Raw genomic sequence first — 18,339 nt, 5'->3', positions numbered from 1 at the left:
CGGCCGACCTGGGTTCGCTCGTCTGTCCCTCTTGGAGAGCCCAGCAAGCTATCAAGAGAATCTCGCCTGCACAGCAGAGCCTTGGCAAGCTCCCTGTGGTGTATTTGATATGCCACAAACAGTAACAAGTTTCACAGTAGAGACGTTACTGGTGCCCGCTCGAGCAAATAGATGAGCAACGGGATGAGTGATGATAGTGACAGTGATGACAGTGATAAAGGTAATTAATAATTGTCATAGTACTTTTAAAAAAGATTTTAAAAATTTAATTACTATGAAATAGACCCTTACAAAGCTGTACATAATTTGGTTTCAGTCATACAGTGTTCCAGCATCCATCCTTCCACCAGTGTCCCCAATTTCCCTCTCATCACCGCCCCCCATCAGCCTATCAGCCTTCCTCTATGGCAGGCACCTTCTCTCTCTCTCTCTCTCTCTCTCTCTCTCTCTCTCTCTCTCTCTCTCCTCTCTCCCTCCTGCTTCCTTTCCCGTTTTTGGGCATTGTAGTTTGCAATATAGGTAGATGCTGAAAGGTTGTCATACACATATATCCCTTTACCTACTTTTAACATTCAGTTTTTGTCCAACATGATCATTTCCAACTATTATTGTCATACTGGTACCTTTTCTATCTTGCCTACACTCTGCCCCCCACACACTTGTGATAGATTTCAACCATTGACCAGTTTTCCCTGTCCTTGAATATTCTACTATATATTTTTATATACCACTTAATGGATTCAGTCATTCTATATCTGCCCCTCTCCTTCTGACCCATTTGACTCAACAAGATACTCTCCATGTTAATTATTTATAGGCAAATTTCATGACTTCATTTTTCTTAACAGCTGTGTAGTATTTTATTGTGTAGATGAGCCATAGTATCTTTATCCATTCGTCTGTTCTCAGGCACTCAGGTTGTTTCCAAATTCTGGTTATTGTGATAGTGCTGCAATGAACACAGAAGTGCATATGGTGTTTCTGCTGTGTTTTTGGGCCCCCAAGGTATATTCCTAAAAGTGGTATTGCTGAGTTAAATGGGAGCTCAATTTCTAGTTTTTAAGGAATATCCATATTCCTTAAATATGTTTTCCAAAAAGGTTGTTTTCCAAAAAGGTTGGACCAGTTGGCATTCCCACCAAGAATGAATAAGAGTTCCTTTCTCCTGGCTTCCACACAAGCACTGGTTGTTCTTGTTATTTTGGATGTGTGCCAGTGTCTGTGGTGTGAATTGCTATCTCATTGTTGTTTTGATTTGCATCTCCCTGATGATTAATGATATAGAGCATTTTTTCATGTGCCTTTTGGTCATTCAAATTTATTTTTCTTCTTTTCTTTTTTGAAGTAGAACAGATTTTTATTTGGAGGGTTCTGAAGGGGAGGAAGAAGAAAAAAGGGGGAGAGAGAGAGAGAGAGAGAGAGAGAGAGAGAGAGAGAGAGAGAGAGAGAGAGATAGAGAATAACATGCTCAAGAGAGAGCGCGGCCTTCCCCAAAGACAGATAACCCCTACACATACCCCAGCATTAGATAGGAAAGTACACATCTCAAGAAGGGAGATGATGCCGGCAACATATGTGCTCAGGTGCCACATGTGCTTGGTCACGTGGGCGCAAGCAGTGCATGGGCTCGGGCAGCATCTGCACCTGAATTTCTTCTTTGGGAAACTTTCTGTTAATTTCTTCACCCCATTTTGATAGGATTAGATGTGTTTTTCCTGAAAAACTGTACCAGTGCCTTGTATATCTTTGATATTAACTTCTTATCAGAAGGTAAACAAACTTTCCCATTCCTTAGACTCTCATTGTATCCTGGCCACTGTTTCTTCTGAGGTCCAGAAGCTTCTTAGTTTTAAGTTTATCTTCGCTTCCACTTGCTTGTTTTTTCCTTGAAGATGCCTCTAGCTTCAGTATTGTGGAGGGTTTTGCCTACATTTTCTTTCATGAACCTTATGGTTTCGGGTCTGATATTGAGGTTTTTAGTCCATTTAATCCGGCTTTTGTGCATGACATTAGACAGAGGTCTGAGTCCATTTATTTATTTATTTATTTGCATGTAGCTATCCAGTTTTGCCAGCACCTCTTGTTTTAAAAAGACTTTCCTTGCTCCACTTCATAGTTTTTGCTCCCTTATCAAATATTAAATAATCATATATTTGAGGGTGTGTGTCAGGATATTGAGCTCTATTCCATTGGTCTGTAGGTCTGCTTTTATACTAATACTGTGCTGTTTTCATTAACTACCACTATGTAATACAGTTTGAAATTGTTCTTTTTTCCAAGAATTGTTTTAACTATTCATTATTGTTCCATATGAATTACAGAAATGTTTGATCAATGATTTTGTAAAATGTCATGGGTATCCTTATAGGACTGCATTGAATCTGTATAATGCTTTGAGGAGTACTGCCATTTTGTCACAGTACTGTTTATTTGTCTGGAAATTAATAGTCATTTCTTTACTTTATAGACCTATACAAAAGAATGGGCTGATATTTTAAATCACAAAAGCAGGCATGTGGAAGAAGCTGTCAAAGAACTTATATCAATATTTGAAAGTATTTATGAAGTTAAGTACAGTGCAAGAGCAACAAAACAGGTACCAGGTAATTTCATTAGTGACAATGTTTGAACCACAAATTCCAAGTCTGTTCTCAAATTTGCACGTTCTGCTGAGCAGGTAACAAAATCCCAGAGTCCCAGCAGGAAAGCAGTTGATCAGCATAAAACCCATCACTGGCAGAAGGTGCTTAGCACAGTGAGCTCTTACCTGTTAGCCGAGGGTTTTCAACCTTTTTACACCTGAGGACCAGCTGGTAAAATAAAAACAACGTTGTGATCTGCAAAAGCAGAAAGAAAAACCAGGATTTATAATAAGAATATTTACAGACAAATATTTATTTATCAGGATTTTAATGGTATTGCTTCATGATCCAGGTGTATCACACATTACACAGTAATAGAGTTTTGCAGACCAGTAGGACCTTCATTTGTAAAGCCGAGTTAGAGACTTGTGGGGATTCTTCAGGAAGGCCACATTCCCATATGTTGATCAAGGACCAGCCTTCTGTAGAAAGCAGCCTTGGTCTTGCAATGGAAACTCTTCTTGGTATTTACTTTATTGCACAGCATTAGAAAACCTGGAGAGAGTTGTGGCAGTCACACAGCATGGGGAGAGGGCTGCGGTTGCATCTGGGTAGTAAGAGGTCAGGGATCCTGCAGCAAGTCCTGCCCAGGACAGGCTCCAGCCACCAGCCATGACAGTAGAGCTGAGGTTGTGGGACTCGAAACCTGAAGGAAGTGAGGCTTCTCCCTTGTTTCTCTGTTCAGTTGTGTTTTTATCAAAGTATTGAAATCATAAAAGTGTCTGTTCTCTCTCGGGGAGAAGTCACTGGGTCATGACTCAGTGGTGGTACTCAAAGCTTATTTAGGACTGTGTTGCAAGGGCCATACTGCTCAGGGGTCAAACCAGGGTCTTCCCCTTAACTGTCTCTCCAGATTCTGGTGCCTTTGTGTTAGAAAATTACAAAGGTAAGCAGATAAAATATAGGCACCTCTTAAAACATTCCTTAACTCTACCCTCAAAGAGTTTTATTTACCAAGTGTATTAGAAGAATGCTCATTCTTTTGTGATGAGTGATTCAAGTTGAGTTCAAGCATCCTTGAATTCATCTTCCTATAGGGATAGCCTAGTTCTCCCTCTTGGAGAACTTGGCAAGCTACCGAGAGTTTACTGCCCGCATGGGAGATCCTGGCAAGCTCTCTGTGGCATATAGCCCAATACAATAACAATGATGGGTCTTATTACCCTGACCCTGAAGAACCTCTAATGCGACACTATTGAGAAGGATGAGTAAAGAGAGTCTGCTAAAATCTCAGGTCTAGGACGAATGGAGAAGTTACTGGGCCCGCTTGAGCAAATTGTTGGTCAATGGGATGACAGTGATACAGTGATAGTGAAAAGGAAAAACTTACAGCAAAGGGCCTGGTTGTGTGGCATAGCAGTAGTGTGCCTGTTATGTACTTGTGAGGCTGTCAGCTTGAATCCTGACACCTCCTACATTGCCCAGCTTGATCTAGGCTCTGCAGACGAGATCCCTGGTGCCACAGTAAATGCAAACCCCTGATGCACTGCACCCAAGTAAGCAATGCACTTCAACAAATGTGAAATCCTCCCTCTCACCAGACATTGTAGCCACCATAGTCTCAAAAGGAGCTTCCTAAGAAAGGCTTAGTCACAGAGAATTAGTTAAAGGCTAAACACTAAGTGTTATATTTGGATTTTGTTTGTTGTCTATAGAACATAGGAAACGCGTGGTTTTTGGAAGTGAGCCAGAAGATGGTGAAACTACTGATTATGATGCTATGGAGGAACTTAAAGTTAATGATAAAGAAGATGAATTTAAAAAGGTATTTCTGGTGAAACGACCTCATGCAATTTTATAGAACCAGGTTTCAGGATTGCAGAGAACCTCAAATGCTGCTGCTTTTGGGCAGTTCTTATGGCTGTTGCTGGGGGTTGTGAGCAACCTGGCTCTATGACAAAACACTGAAAGGAAAATTTAAAAATTGACATTATATGATATGGTAAGATATAGAAATCCATAAAGTGCTCTCAAACATAAGCAAATTGGAACACGGTTGTGTTAATTGCAGAAAATGATATAACCCCCACCTCACCCCTCACTCCCTTATCAATGACCTGCTTTTACAATTAGTAATTGTAAATTGTAAATCCACATAACTCAGCACTGGATTCCTTTGTTCTCTGTTAGCATGTTTATTTGAATTATTTATAGTTAGATTTTGATTGACTTTTAGCCCAAGGAATCGCGTTTGTATATTTATTTTTTCCTCTTTATTTTTTAATTAAATAGCTATCATTTAAAAAGTTGAGTTGAGTTTCAGGCAGATAATACTTCAGCACCAATTCCACCACCAGCGTCAACTCCCCTCCTCTCCCCAGCATCCCCATACTCCCTCCCCCCCCCCACCTGTCACCTTGACAGGCACATTACAAAGGTCCAGTGGCTGCAGCTTAGATCTCATTTTTTGTATTGGTGCGTCTGTGTTTTGGATATATGGCCAAACCACTCACCCGTATCACCAGTATTGCTGAAGCCCTGATGCCTGTTCAGCAATTACTTTCTGTTCTCCTCTTCTTCTCTTGATTTCTGTCCTTTTCTATCTCCTCTATAATAAGCACTGGCATCACGAGTGATCTAGGCATACCCCTTCACTACAATACATTTCCTCTTCTTTTAAGCCAAACTCTGGCTAGTCTGGAGCTTCCTCCTTCTGGCGTAAAGTTGAGTGAGCAGTTCCCATCTTGTGTCAAGATTGTGCTGCTATCCAGCTGAGTCTTTTTTTTATTGCTTTTTGGGTCACACCCGACGATGCACAGGGGTTACTCCTGGCTCTGCACTCAGGAATCACTCCTGGTGGTGCTCAGGGATGCTGGGAATAGAACCCGGGTCGGCCGCATGCAAGGCAAACGCCCTACCCACTGTACTATCACTTTAGCCCCCCAGCTGAGTCTTGACTTTAGCCTCTGGATTCTTTTCAGCACCATGCACTGGGGAGAGTGTGTCTTTTCCAGTAATAATTTTCTTCCTGTTGCTTTACTTTTTGTTGGGGAACAGTTTACCCCAACGTGCCCAACACGTTGCACACTGTTTCAGGGCAGATGCAGAGCAAAGGATGACGGGTGCTTGGAAAAACCACACCAGGAGACAGCTGATAGCTGCTCACTTTATTGCCAAATACACACATATCTCATAGGGGTCTCGGCTTAAGAGGATGGCCCAATCACATAAATTTTAGCATTCTTGACCTATCACCTTTCCAACTCTGCTTTGCCCCGGCCCAATCCCATTTAGGGCTAGATGCTGGAGTTAGGTGACAAATCTTGGGGATGGTGTGAAACGCAAGGTCGGATACCTGGTGCTTGTAAAATGCACCCAGACACTCCCTCCTGGGTCCTATGCAGGGACAGGTATTATCTGCTATGCAGGGACAGATCTGTCTGCTCTGGCGCCTGTTACCATGCTCCACACCTTTTGGCATTTCTCTAGTCTGTAGAGCCTGAAGTTTCCCATTAAAGCTTCTCAAGCTCAGGAATCACGCTGAACTGTGTTGGTGCAGTTACCTCTGAAAGCTGCCTCTCAAATCTGTCCTCCGTATTGCTGACAGCTTGGGTAACATCAAAATTTGCTTACAGCAGGTCTGTGTTTGAACCGAATCATTCTAGTAACCATGGTCCATGTCTTCTTGGTTCATCTGATAAACCTTCCTTCTCATTCAACTCACCCTGACTTCCTGTCCAGTCTCAGAGTCCAGGTGTAGAGTGGAGAGCAGCCGCGTGGGCAGTCTGGCCTGATGTGTGACTGACTACAAGACACAGGGTGATCCCCATGCTGGCTTGACACTTTAGCCCATAAACCTGGCTGCTTCTCCTCTAGGGGAAAAGGGGGTTTGGAGAGAGGCTCAAATCACAAGGTTTCAATCCATGTAATTTGGTATTATACATTTCATAATATGGTCATGTTGCAAGTTGAACTTGTTGACAATTAAAACAAAATTATCTTCTCATGCGCATACCCCACCTAGGCAGTGAGAAATGTGCCACATTTAAAAAATATTTTTTAAAAAATTATTTCTATTTTAATTAAATCACCGTGAGATATACAGTTGCAAAGTTGTTCACGACTGACTTTCAGTCATACAATGTTCCATTACCTGTCCTCTCTCTCTCTCTTTCTCTCTCTCTCTCTGTCTTTCTCTCTCGGAAAATGTATCACATTTAACAAATACTCCAGTTGAGGAGAATAAATTATAAGCTATTGATCAAACCAATATTATTTTGTAAAACTGTTTTTGAATTTAATTTTTGAACAAGTCCTTATGAGTTGCTAAGATGCTTATGTAAGCCAGCCTTTCAAAACCTATTTGCCTTAGCCACAATGCCCAAAAGAGGGGGGGAGGGGGGAAGGAGAGAGGAGGGAAAGAAGGAGGTAGGAAGAGAGAGAGAAAGAAAGAGAGAGAGAGAGAGAGAGAAGAAAAGGGCCTGCCATAGAGGCAGGAGGAGGGTGGGGGCTGGGGGTTATGTTGGGAGGGAGCCTGGGGACACTGGTGCTGGAAATGTACTCTGGTGGAGTGATGGATTTTGGAATACTGCTGTATGATTGACATACAATCATGAATGCCTTTGTAATGGTAGTGGTCTATCCCACAGTGTTTCAATTAAAAGGTTTTAAAAAAACCATTTGTCTTAAAAATAAACAAGTACTCTAGCAATAAATTTATTTCCACAACGTAATTGAAGTTGTACAGTTTATTATCATCTTTCACTTATTCCTTATATTATTGTATTATTACATGGGTGCTTTTAATTATACCTAGTGTATTATGATTTCTTATTATAGGAATGTAAAGAGGTCTTTGCCTTTTTCTCACATCAATTGCTAGACAGTCTTCAAAAAGCTACACGATTATCTTTGGACACCATGAAAAAAAGAATATTTGTTGGAAGGTAAGTTCAAAATAATGCTAGATCTGTCTGGTAATGCCATCTTTCATAACAAAATATAACAGCAACTCTGATTTTTGTTAATTTAAAATAATGGAAATTCAGCATTTCTGAAAAGACTAAGAGAACATGTTATGCTGCAAGAACAATGATCAAAACTACAAACATGTTTCTAGCATGGACCAAGACACATAGAATACTGTCTGTGGTCACTTCTCTTTCTACCCACTCACTTCTCTAGCCTCTATTTGATATTTGTTATCTTGTGTGTCTTTACAGCTTACCATGTTTCTGTTCTTAGTCAGTGTACATCTGATTTGTCCTGTGTTTGAACTGTGTACAAAGTTATGTCTTTGGATTTGACTATATTAGTGAAGTTTATTTTCACCTCTGTATAGTTGGAGCATCTGTTTATCTGTACTATCAGTGATGGTCATTTGAGTTTTGTAGTTTTGGACTTTTGTGAATAAGACCTGTGAACGTTTTTGATCTTGTCTTATTATGCTGCTGCTAAGAGTCATAAAACAGACCACTGTGTGTGTGTGTGTGTGTGTGTGTCTCACTTTACCACCTCTCACTTTAGCACCTCGAAAGAGAGCAACTGTTCTCTCATTCTTCTCATTCTTGCACACAGTTGGTGTCTTTCAACTCAGAAATGCTCCCATCATAGGTGATAAGAAGTTGTCATTTTCCTGGTTACTGAAGAGGCTAAACATATTGTTATGTTTATGAATCATTTTTGCTTTTCTTATGAGTTGTTTTTCTTTTCTTCTCCTCCTCTTCTACCTCCCCCTCTTCCTCCAAGCTTCCTTCCTCCCTCTTTCCTCCCTTATTTTTCTGTTCAATTGGATTAATCCAAGCAAGGTATTCTCAATATATTGTTTATCAATGATATAGAAAATATCTTCTCTCAACTGTGCTTAGTCTTTTTATTCTTTAAGTTATTCAAATTGATATTTGAATATTTAAATTGATCAATTCTTTCCTAGGGATTTTTAATTTTTATTTATAATTATTTATAAACAATAAATTTGTAAATAAAATATTTTATTTCTTTTAAAAAATATTTATTATATCTTCTAAGTGTTTCATGGCATTATTTTTGTATCTAAGAATTTAATCCACATAATTTTGATTTATATTTAATGTGAGGTTAAGAAACCTGTGTGTGTATATGTATATATTCATACATGTACATTCATATTTTAAAATACAAGTCCTTGAAAATTAATTTTTATTTTGGGATGATGATATAAATTACTTTGAATCTATAGATAAACTTGGAGAGAATTAACATCCCAATATTGAGTCTTCCATTCAGTATAATGGATTGTTTCTCCACTTATTTAGATATTAATATTATTTTTAGCCCAGTGGGTAGGGCGTTTGCCTGGCATGAGGATGACCTGGGTTTGATTTCTCTGCCCTCCTCAGAGAGCCTGTCAAGCTACTGAGAGTATTTTGACAGGCTTGAGAGTATCATGGCAGAGCCTGGCAAGCTACCCGTGGGGTATTCGATATGCGAAAAATAGTAACAAGTCTCACAATGGAGACGTTGCTGGTGCCTGCTCGAGCAAATTGATGAACAATGGGATGACAGTGACAGTGACATATTTTTAATTGAATCACTGTGAGAAGCAGTTAAAAAGCTTTCATGTTTCAGTTTCATACAATGATGAAACACCCATCCCTCCACCAGTGCACATTTTCCACCACCAAAATCTCCAGGTTCCCTCCACACCCCACCCTTCTCCTGCCTGTGCTGCAATTTTCATAGTACACTCTCTCTCTACTTTGATTACATTCAATATTTTGACACCAGTCCCACCATTATTATTTGGAATTTTCCTGCCACCATTCAAACCTGCTGAAAAGGCAATACTTGACAATTTATTTTGTATTGCTTATTATGAATAACTTAAGATGTCTCATGGCTACATGCTCCTGGAATTCTAAAATTTTAGATAATTAGGGCCTGGAGAGATCTCTGCAGCAAGTTTTTCGTTTCCAAGACTCCTTTGTCTTTGGATCATGGTCATTGAGGAACTTAAGTAGTAGCTGGGAGCAGTTTGTGGATGTCATCTCAGGATCCAATCAGGGAGGAGGAATGATAAGGGCCGGCCCATCCCCCATTGTGAGGCCTGGTGTTTGCCTAGTGCTTCTGAGTACCTGGGCTTCTCTCTGGGTTCTGGAAGATGGTGGCTGCCAAAATTCGTAGGGGGCAGGCAGAGGAATCTGCTCCCATCTGGAGTCACTGTCACTGTCATCCTGTTGCTTATTGATTTGCTCAAGCAGGCACCAGTAACGTCTCCATTGTGAAACTTGTTGTTACTGTTTTTGGCATATCAAATATGCCACGGGTAGCTTGCCAGACTCTGCCGTGCTGGTGGGATACGCTCAGTAGCTTGTCGGGCTCTCCGAGAGGGGCGGAGGAATCGAACCTGGGTTGGCTGCGTGCAAGGCAAACGCCCTACCCGGTGTGCTATTGCTCCAGTCCATAACAAATATAATACAATATTATACCTTATATATTTTACAAACCAATAAAATATATCCTACGTTTTACGTTTTATTTTTACCTGTTCATTTTATTATTTGAAAGCTTACCCTCATTTATCTCTCTGAACATTTCCAAAATGGAGATTTTAGAGTTTTTCTGAACTCTGTATTGAAATTCATCTAGTATAACTTTTTGTTTCAATCCCTGATTTCTTTCACCTTCTTTCTTACTGTTGTACTTATTTATGCATATTGGGGTTTTAGTTTTTGTCTCTCTTTGAGCAGAGGACATTTTTGTTTTGTTTTTGTGTCTTTTCTTTTCTCCCTTACTTGGATTGTCAGTTTCACCTCCACATGACCCTGGGAACCTTGAGAGCAGTTTCCATTGTTCCGGCTTTTGAAGGCGTAAGGGGGATCTGGCAGACTCAGTCAAGGGGCACACAAGTGGTCTGATTCAGCTTTTTGCTTGGGGATTCCTGTACTTGCTTTTCCCTTAAACCGGTTATCTGGAAAAGCTATAATTATAGGCAGACTACTTGGTGACTGTTTGCACTCCCTACAAGTTTGTTTCCTTTTTCAGAAACAAGCCCTGCTGAGGTCCCCTGACCCGTGGGACATTTTCAGCCCCCGGAGGCCTTGGAAGCCCACAACAGGACTCTAGCCAGGCTGTTGTGCTTCGGATGGGTTTCTTATTCATGGAGAGGCTGGTATCTTGTTTTCAGCATTCTCTTGTCCTTTTCCCACGTCTTATCCATGGCTGATGTGATCAACAACAGACACATTTTGATGCCTGAACTTTCTAGGACTTCAAACTTCAGTCTCTAAGTCCACCAGTAATTTTTGAAGCAGAAGACATGAACGCAACACTTGTTTTTACAACTTCCTTTTCTAAAATGCCTCTGCCTTAACCTTTTATAGATGAACATGTTTGGTCACCTCAAAACACATAGTTTTTCTTTCCCTGGCAGGTTATAAACACTGTTTCAGTGACTAGTTTCCACTTTCATAGGAGAATTCTATTGCTAACACTGATTTTTTGTTCGTTTGTTTGGGGGCCGTATCTGGCATTATTTGTTTGTTTGTTTTGGGGCCATATCTGAGCAATGGCAGGCATTGCTCAGGGCTTACTCCTGGCTCTATCCTCAGGGATCGATCCTGGGGCACAACAAACCACAGGGGCTACCACAAAACTCAGGTCAGAGGCATGCAAGGCAAGTGCCCTACCTGCTGTACTATTGCCCAGCCACCCCCAACCCATTTTATATATTTTTAAGGGTCAGCCTGTGCTTTTGAAGCATCTGAACTTCCCTATTTAGTCTTGAAGTCTATGATTACAAATTTAGGTGTAGGCCACTTTGGGGAATTCTTTGGGATTCAAAACCCCATGAATCTTTTGGGAACCTAGACAATCTTTTCTCAGTGGAAAAGAAATTCTCTTTTCTAGATTCAATCATGGCAATTGCTTAATTTACTATATTTATTTATTATTTAATTTATTACGATTTAATATGCAGGGCTCACGTACAATGAATGCTTTATATGTAGGGTTCCAGGGAGCAAAGCACTGCAGAGATGAGTGACCCTTTTAAGTGATTTATCCTCTATCTGCCTTGGCTTCCTTGACTACCAAATGGAAATTAAAATCATAGGATCTGTGTCACAAAGTTATGTGAAGATTAAATGTGTTAATTCATGAGAAGCTCTTGGAAATGTGTCTGTCATACATTAAGTATTAAATAAACATCACTTTCTTGTCTCTGTCCCCTTTCTTACTTTTTTAAAAGTAATTTCTACCTTTAGTTTTTTGCATTTTTTGAGAATTTCTTAAGACAATCCTCTAAATTGTTGACTAAGTTACATAATGGTCTAGGTGCATTTCCATTCCACTGTTAGTTCAGCCATTTGTACTTCTTGAGAGTCCTGTTTTCATAAATAGTTTGTTCTTATTAGAGTGGTTGCAGTATCTTGAATTTATTTCAAAGTAAGACTCTGAATCTGAGGGTACTTTTCCTCCTCTCCATTGGCTTGCTCTTAGTTCAGAGTTCATCATAATAATATGGCTATTTGGGAACCAGTGGCCTTGAATGCTGAACTGGGTCTCCAGTTTGAACTGTTTTATGTTTTTGTTTCACCTCTTGCATTGATACGTAGGTCTATAGAAGCTATTTAAAAAGTCTTTAGTTATAGAGATTTTTGTTTTCAGTAACAACAGTTTTCCTGCTCCTGAAGGTTGTTTCCATTATTCTAACTTTGTCTAGGATGCAGACAAAGAAGTCAAAGCAGAAAGAGATAATGAAGTTAATTTACATTTTATGTATGTCCTTTGATGTATCTCATAAATTATTTGCATTCATAGGTCTGTATTTCTGTACAAGTATGAATTATATATATATATATTGAATCACCATCATTTACACAGTGGCAAAGTTGTTCATAATTAGGTTTCAGTTATATAGTGTTACAACAACCATTCTTTCACCAGTGCCACTTCCTGCCACCAATGTCCCCTGTTTCCCTCCTGCTATCCCCCAATGTTGTTTATTTATTTATTTATATCTTATTATTTCCAAATTGATTTTTATTAAAAACACCGTGATTTCACAGTTGTTCCAAGCATTTAGTGTTCTATCCACTGGAAACAGTGGACTGTTGAAGTCTCCCACTACTATTATATTTCCACCATATGATTCTTTGGGTTTGTGAGCAAAAGTCTTATAAAATTTGCTGATCCTACATTTGGGTGTGTGTATGTTGATTAGAGTTAGTATTTCTTGATCCATTTTTTTCCATTTTTTTCCCTTAACACCTTAACAGCACTGTAGCACTGTCATTCCATTGTTCATCAATTTGCTTGAGCGGACGTCAGTAACATCTCCATTCATCCTAGCCCTGAGATTTTAGCAGCCTCTCTTTACTCGTTCATCCCAGCGGTGCTGCTTTGGAGGTTCTTTCAGGATAAGGGGAATGAGACCCATCATTGTAACTGTATTTGGCATATCAAATACATCATGGAGAACTTGCCAGGCTCTGCCATGTGGGCAGGATGCTCTCGGTACCTTGTCAGGTTCTCTGAGAGGGAGAACTAGGCTTCTGAGAGCTTTGTTTTATAGTCTCTTAATCTTGGCTGTTGATGAGATTAGATGGTGCCAGGGGGAGTTTGTGGGTGTGGGTGCCAAGCTACTGGAAAATAGGGGATCTGGGTGGAGTAGGCCCAGTCCCAATCCAAGCAGACTTGGAGATCTCAGCCCCAGGTCCCACACACCTGGGTTCTCTGCCGGTTCCTTCGTGCATGAGGCTCGTCCGAATGTGTGGAGAGTGGCCTTGAGCGTGGCTGTGGCTGGATTCCAGAGGTCTTTGGCTGCTGGAGCTCTGCTCGGGCCAGGAAGGGAAACTCAGTCCACCCTCTCTGAGGGGCTCCGATGAAGACAGCCAGGCACGGGGGCAAGAGACTCTGACTTTCTCTTTTACAGAGAACACCTAATAAGTAGTGTTAATCCTACTTGCTTTCTTTAGATTGAACGCTATTTGGTCTGATATAAGTATTGCTGTTGCAGCTATATTTTTGTTTATTATTGTCTTGTATGACTGTTTTCCATCCTTTCATTCCAATCCTGCATCTATTCTTTGATTTTAGATGTATTTCCTGTATCAGCAAATAGATTGATTTTGTCTCCTGACCCATATTGCCACTCTATGCCTTTTAATGGGAGAATTTAGTCCATTGACCTCCAGGGCTATTACTGATATAAAGGTCTCTGTTTGCTATTTTACTGTTTGGGGTTGTTGCGTCTACAGTTTACTATTTGGTTTATATAGTCGCCTTTCAGTACTTTATTCAAGAGCTGGTTTAGTTACAGCAAATGTTAAGATTTTGTTTGAGAGTATTTTTATTCCTCCCTCACATTTAAATAATACTGTTTCAGGGTAGTGAACTCTAGGTTGAAAGGATTTTTTTCTGTCAGTAATTTGAATATGTCATTCCACTCTTTCTCACCTGTACCATTTCACATGGAAAATCTGTTATGATTCTTGTTATTTTCCTTGTGTTTAAGATTTTTCTTCTATCTTTTAAGAAATTTATTTTTCTCTTTGGTTATTGCCATTTTCAGTACTATGTGTCTTGGCATTGTTCTGTTTGATTCTGACTTGCTTAGTACTCTTTGGTCTCTTGGATCTGTGCCTCGGCCACTCTCCAGAGGGTGGGCAATTCTCAGCTATGATCTCTCTCACCACTTCTTTTCTCCCTTTCCCTTTTACCTCCGAGTATTACTGTAATTTAGAGATTATTCTTCTTGTTATTATACATTATGTACCTTACATTCTCCTTCATACTTTCTCCTTTCCTTTATTTCACTTTTTTATCAATACTGGCTTGACTTTTGTCCTCAAGTTCATCTATATGGTTCTCCACATGTGCGAATTTGCTAATTTGGCTTGTTTTTGTGTTCTTTAGCTCTTTTGATTTAATTTGTATGGAATCTGTAATCTTCTGAATTAGTTCTTTAGATTGGTTGAATTTCTAGTCCAGTGATTGCTTAGTTTCACTTTCTGGTCCTTAATAGCTTTTGCCAATGCAGTGGAGTGTTGATTTGAGGTCCTCATCGACCAGGCTCGAGAGTTTTGATGAACTTGAGAATTTGCCTGGTGTTCTGTTCCTGTCTGCTGGAACAGCTGAGTTTTGTTGTTTCCCCATTCATATTCAAGTTTTATGGTGTTAATGGTGGAGCTTTAGGTTCCCAGTTATTGAAGAACTGATCTACTCTGTTGTTTATACAAGAGGGCTACTGGTTGCTCAGATACTTTTCCTTACCATGTAGTGCTGTTTGAGTATGACAAGTGAATCTTCACCTAGTTAATCCCTTTAGTTAACTGAGATGTATAAATGTATACTGTTGACGAATTAAGACTGTTGTATCCCACCTTCCCCAATATGAAGAATTTAGTTTTGAGGATGAGAATTGACATCAGATGGTGTGACTCCTTGTCTAAGGACAGGGGGCAAAGTATAGAAGGGTCCCAGGTTTTCTGGAGCAAGATTAAGAGGTAAGAGGTTAGGATGAGTGAAGTCTTGGCTCCTGGAAGTACACACCTGGGTTTGGAGGATTAGAATAGACACAGGTAGTGTAAATTTCTGGTCTAAGGGCTGGGGAGAGCAAGTAGAATGGCCCCCAAGCTCCAGGTATGAGGCTCTCCACCTGGAGTCTGACTGAGCAGAGAGAATCTCTATTTCTATCTGTCCCAATCCATGTGTCCACACACACACACACACATGCTTTATATTGGTGAACTTATCTGTCATCTATCAAAGGACTGGCATCCAACAGTGTTTTAAGTAAGTATTATTTAGTGGTTATTACTGAGCAAGCAACATTAAAATGCTAGAACATATATGAGACTAATGTTTTATTTACTTCTATGAATATTAAATTGCCAAGTTTTCTTGGTTCTCGGAAATGCATTCCATTATAATTATAAATTGCATTCTCTTCTTGTAATTTGATAGTTGTGGTATAACAGGAAATTTTAGGTTATGGTTTCTAAGTAAAATAAATCTATCTTATTGCAGCCCTGGACGAAAGCGATCAGAGGATGTTGTTTCCTTTATAAAATCTGAAGTACATCTTGCAATTCCTAATGTGGTAAGTATTAGTTTAATTTTATTATTACTGTATTACTCAAGTTAATACAGTAATTTTGGGTGATGTTGTATTAAAGAAAGATAACATTAGACATAAATTTTCATTTAACTAACTCTTGGTCATTTGCAATCCTTGACTTTATCTCAGTTTTCAAAAATAATTGATGATCACATTTATATATCTGTTGTAGAAAAATTGATTTTGCACAACTCATGTTGCATTAAAGGTGTAAGAGTTGACTTAAGCAACTGCTCATTCATTACCCTAAAAATCTTGCTTTTTAAAGTCTTATAAGAATTTTACCTCATACATAGACTTATGTCAATATAAACCTCTTGTAATTAAGTTCAAATCCCTATCTCTAATGCAAAATTTTGAGGCAACCCTCTAAGGACATCAGAATAGGAAGGAACTTATGCTCGGAGCACTATGGAGCTTTGCGATTTCTTATTAACTTAGTTCTCCCATCACCTCAGTTGCACAACACCTTATGTGCATCAGGAACTCTTAGTTACACAGTGGGAATGGAAATGCCTTTCTGACTGGTCAGGTACCTATAGTTCATAGGATCACCTAATACCATACTCGTATAGTCTGACCTTCCAGAGGGTAAAGTCTTTTCTTATTTCACATATTTGAAAGAGATAAGTATCTGTAGTATTAGAGTATTAGAGAACAGTAGTAGAGCTGCTGTTATTTTTGCCGCATGAATATCAAACACATGGTCCATAATCTTTGGCTGAATCCAGCCATCCTCACGGAGGTAGGATGACATTGGATAGGTACCTTTTTGTTCACAAGATTTGATAGTATAAGAAAATGATGCCAGAGAAAGTCTGAACTCTATCATCCCCTAACATCCCTCTTTTCAAAGCAACCTCCCATTGGGTCAGGTATTCCTCTAATTCTCTTGTCCCACTGGGGCAAAAAAGAAAAATTAGGAAAACGAATTATACGATTATATGTTTATATGATTTATATATTTTTATTATATGATAATATGATTATATGGCCCTACCTGGAGCGATAGCACAGCAGGTAGGGCATTTGCTTTGCACGCGGTTGGACCCAGGTTTGATTCCTCCGGCCCTCTCGGAGATCCCGGGAAGCTATCAAGAGTATCTCATCTGCATGGTGGAGTCTGGCAAGCTCCTCATGGCACATTCGATATTCCAAAAACAGTAACAACAAGTCTCACAATGGAGACATTACCGGTGCCCACTCGAGCAAATTGATGAACAACGGGATGACAGTGCTACAGTGCTACATGATTATATGTGCACAGTATCAAGAGTGTGCTTCTTCTTTATGCAGGTGATGGTTCCTAGTTTGGATGATATACAACAAGCCATAAACCGTATGATCCAGTTAACTCTGGAGGTCAGCAGAGGTGTGGCTTACTGGGGCCAACAGCATACCCGGCATGTCAAGTCTGCCATTAGTCCTACGCATACCACTGACACAACCCATACAGGCACAGGGAAGCAGTTGAAGAGAGAAGAAAGTAAGAAAATGCTAAAACAAATATCATATGGGTGGAATCTTAGAATAACAATGAATGGTCTTTTGGATTATTTCTGGGTGACAGAACATGGGTTTGACATCATAGGGTATGACAGCATCTGGATTTTTAAAGTCCTTTTAAATATGTTTCTTCAAAGACTTTGGTCATGAGGACTTTTATTACTGTTCTATGACCATACACTTAAAATCAAGTTCATCTTTTGGTTTGTTAATGAAACATGATTTGACTAGTGTTAATGTTTATACTTTTTTTGTTCAGTTACTCTACCTCAAAGTGCCAAAGAACCTTTACTGCTATTGTCATTTAATTACTGACCCAATTCTTTTTCTCCATCCTTCTCCTCCCATCACCACTTGGTAATCACTTCAGTTCTGTAGTCAAAGTCAAAGGGTTTATAAGATATTAGGTATTTTCCACTCCTAGCTTTGTTTCTTTATATACCACATTTGAGTGAAGGGAATGAAACCTGTTATTGTTTTGGCATATCAAATATGACACGGGGAGTTTGCCAGGCTCTGCTGTGCGGGCGAGATACTCTTGGTAGCTTGCCAGGCTCTCTGAGAGGTAGAGTTAACCATATGCAAAAGCAATTAACAAAATGCACCACATTAATAAAAGGAAAGGTATATGTCACATGATTATATCAATTAATGCAGAGAAAGCTTTTGACAATATTCAGTATCCATTCAGGATAAAACTCCTCAACAAAATACAGGTGTAAGGAATCTTCCTCAGATAATAATGACCATCTATAATAAGCCTTCCTTAATGGTGAAAGTATCATCCTTAATGGTGAAAAACTAAAAGAATTCCCTCAGAGATCAGGTACAAGGCAAGTATATCCACTCTCTCCACTTCTATTCAACATAGTAATAGAAGTCCTGACTACAGCAATCAGACAAGAAAAACAACTCAAAGGGATCCAAATTGATAAAGAAAAACTCAAATTATCACTATTTTCAGATGACATGATGATATATATAGAAAACCAGAATGAGTTCTCAAGAAAGCCCATAGAAACAATAAACCAATAGAGCAAAGTGGCTGGCTACAAAGTCAATACACAAAAATCAGTCACATTTTTATATACAAAGAATGAATCATGGGAGAAAGCAATCAAGAAATCTATTCCATTTAAAATAGTATCCAGT

General features: G+C 39.4%; 1 protein-coding gene across 1 annotated transcript in view; it reads left to right on the top strand.

The window, feature by feature from the left end:
* DNAH8 (dynein axonemal heavy chain 8) overlaps positions 1-18,339 on the top strand; it is a 414,847-nt gene that overhangs the window by 113,204 nt on the left and 283,304 nt on the right. Inside the window, exons 21-26 of the mRNA XM_004619333.1 lie at positions 2,468-2,603; positions 4,298-4,407; positions 7,422-7,528; positions 8,964-8,966; positions 15,591-15,663; positions 16,978-17,167. Of these exons, the coding sequence (XP_004619390.1) occupies positions 2,468-2,603; positions 4,298-4,407; positions 7,422-7,528; positions 8,964-8,966; positions 15,591-15,663; positions 16,978-17,167 (619 nt within the window). The remainder of the gene's footprint in view (positions 1-2,467; positions 2,604-4,297; positions 4,408-7,421; positions 7,529-8,963; positions 8,967-15,590; positions 15,664-16,977; positions 17,168-18,339) is intronic.

This window comes from Sorex araneus, chromosome 5 (genome assembly GCF_027595985.1).
Source record: "Sorex araneus isolate mSorAra2 chromosome 5, mSorAra2.pri, whole genome shotgun sequence".
Classification (NCBI taxonomy): Eukaryota; Metazoa; Chordata; class Mammalia; order Eulipotyphla; family Soricidae; genus Sorex; species Sorex araneus.
This window is presented reverse-complemented; position numbering and strand designations above follow the sequence as displayed.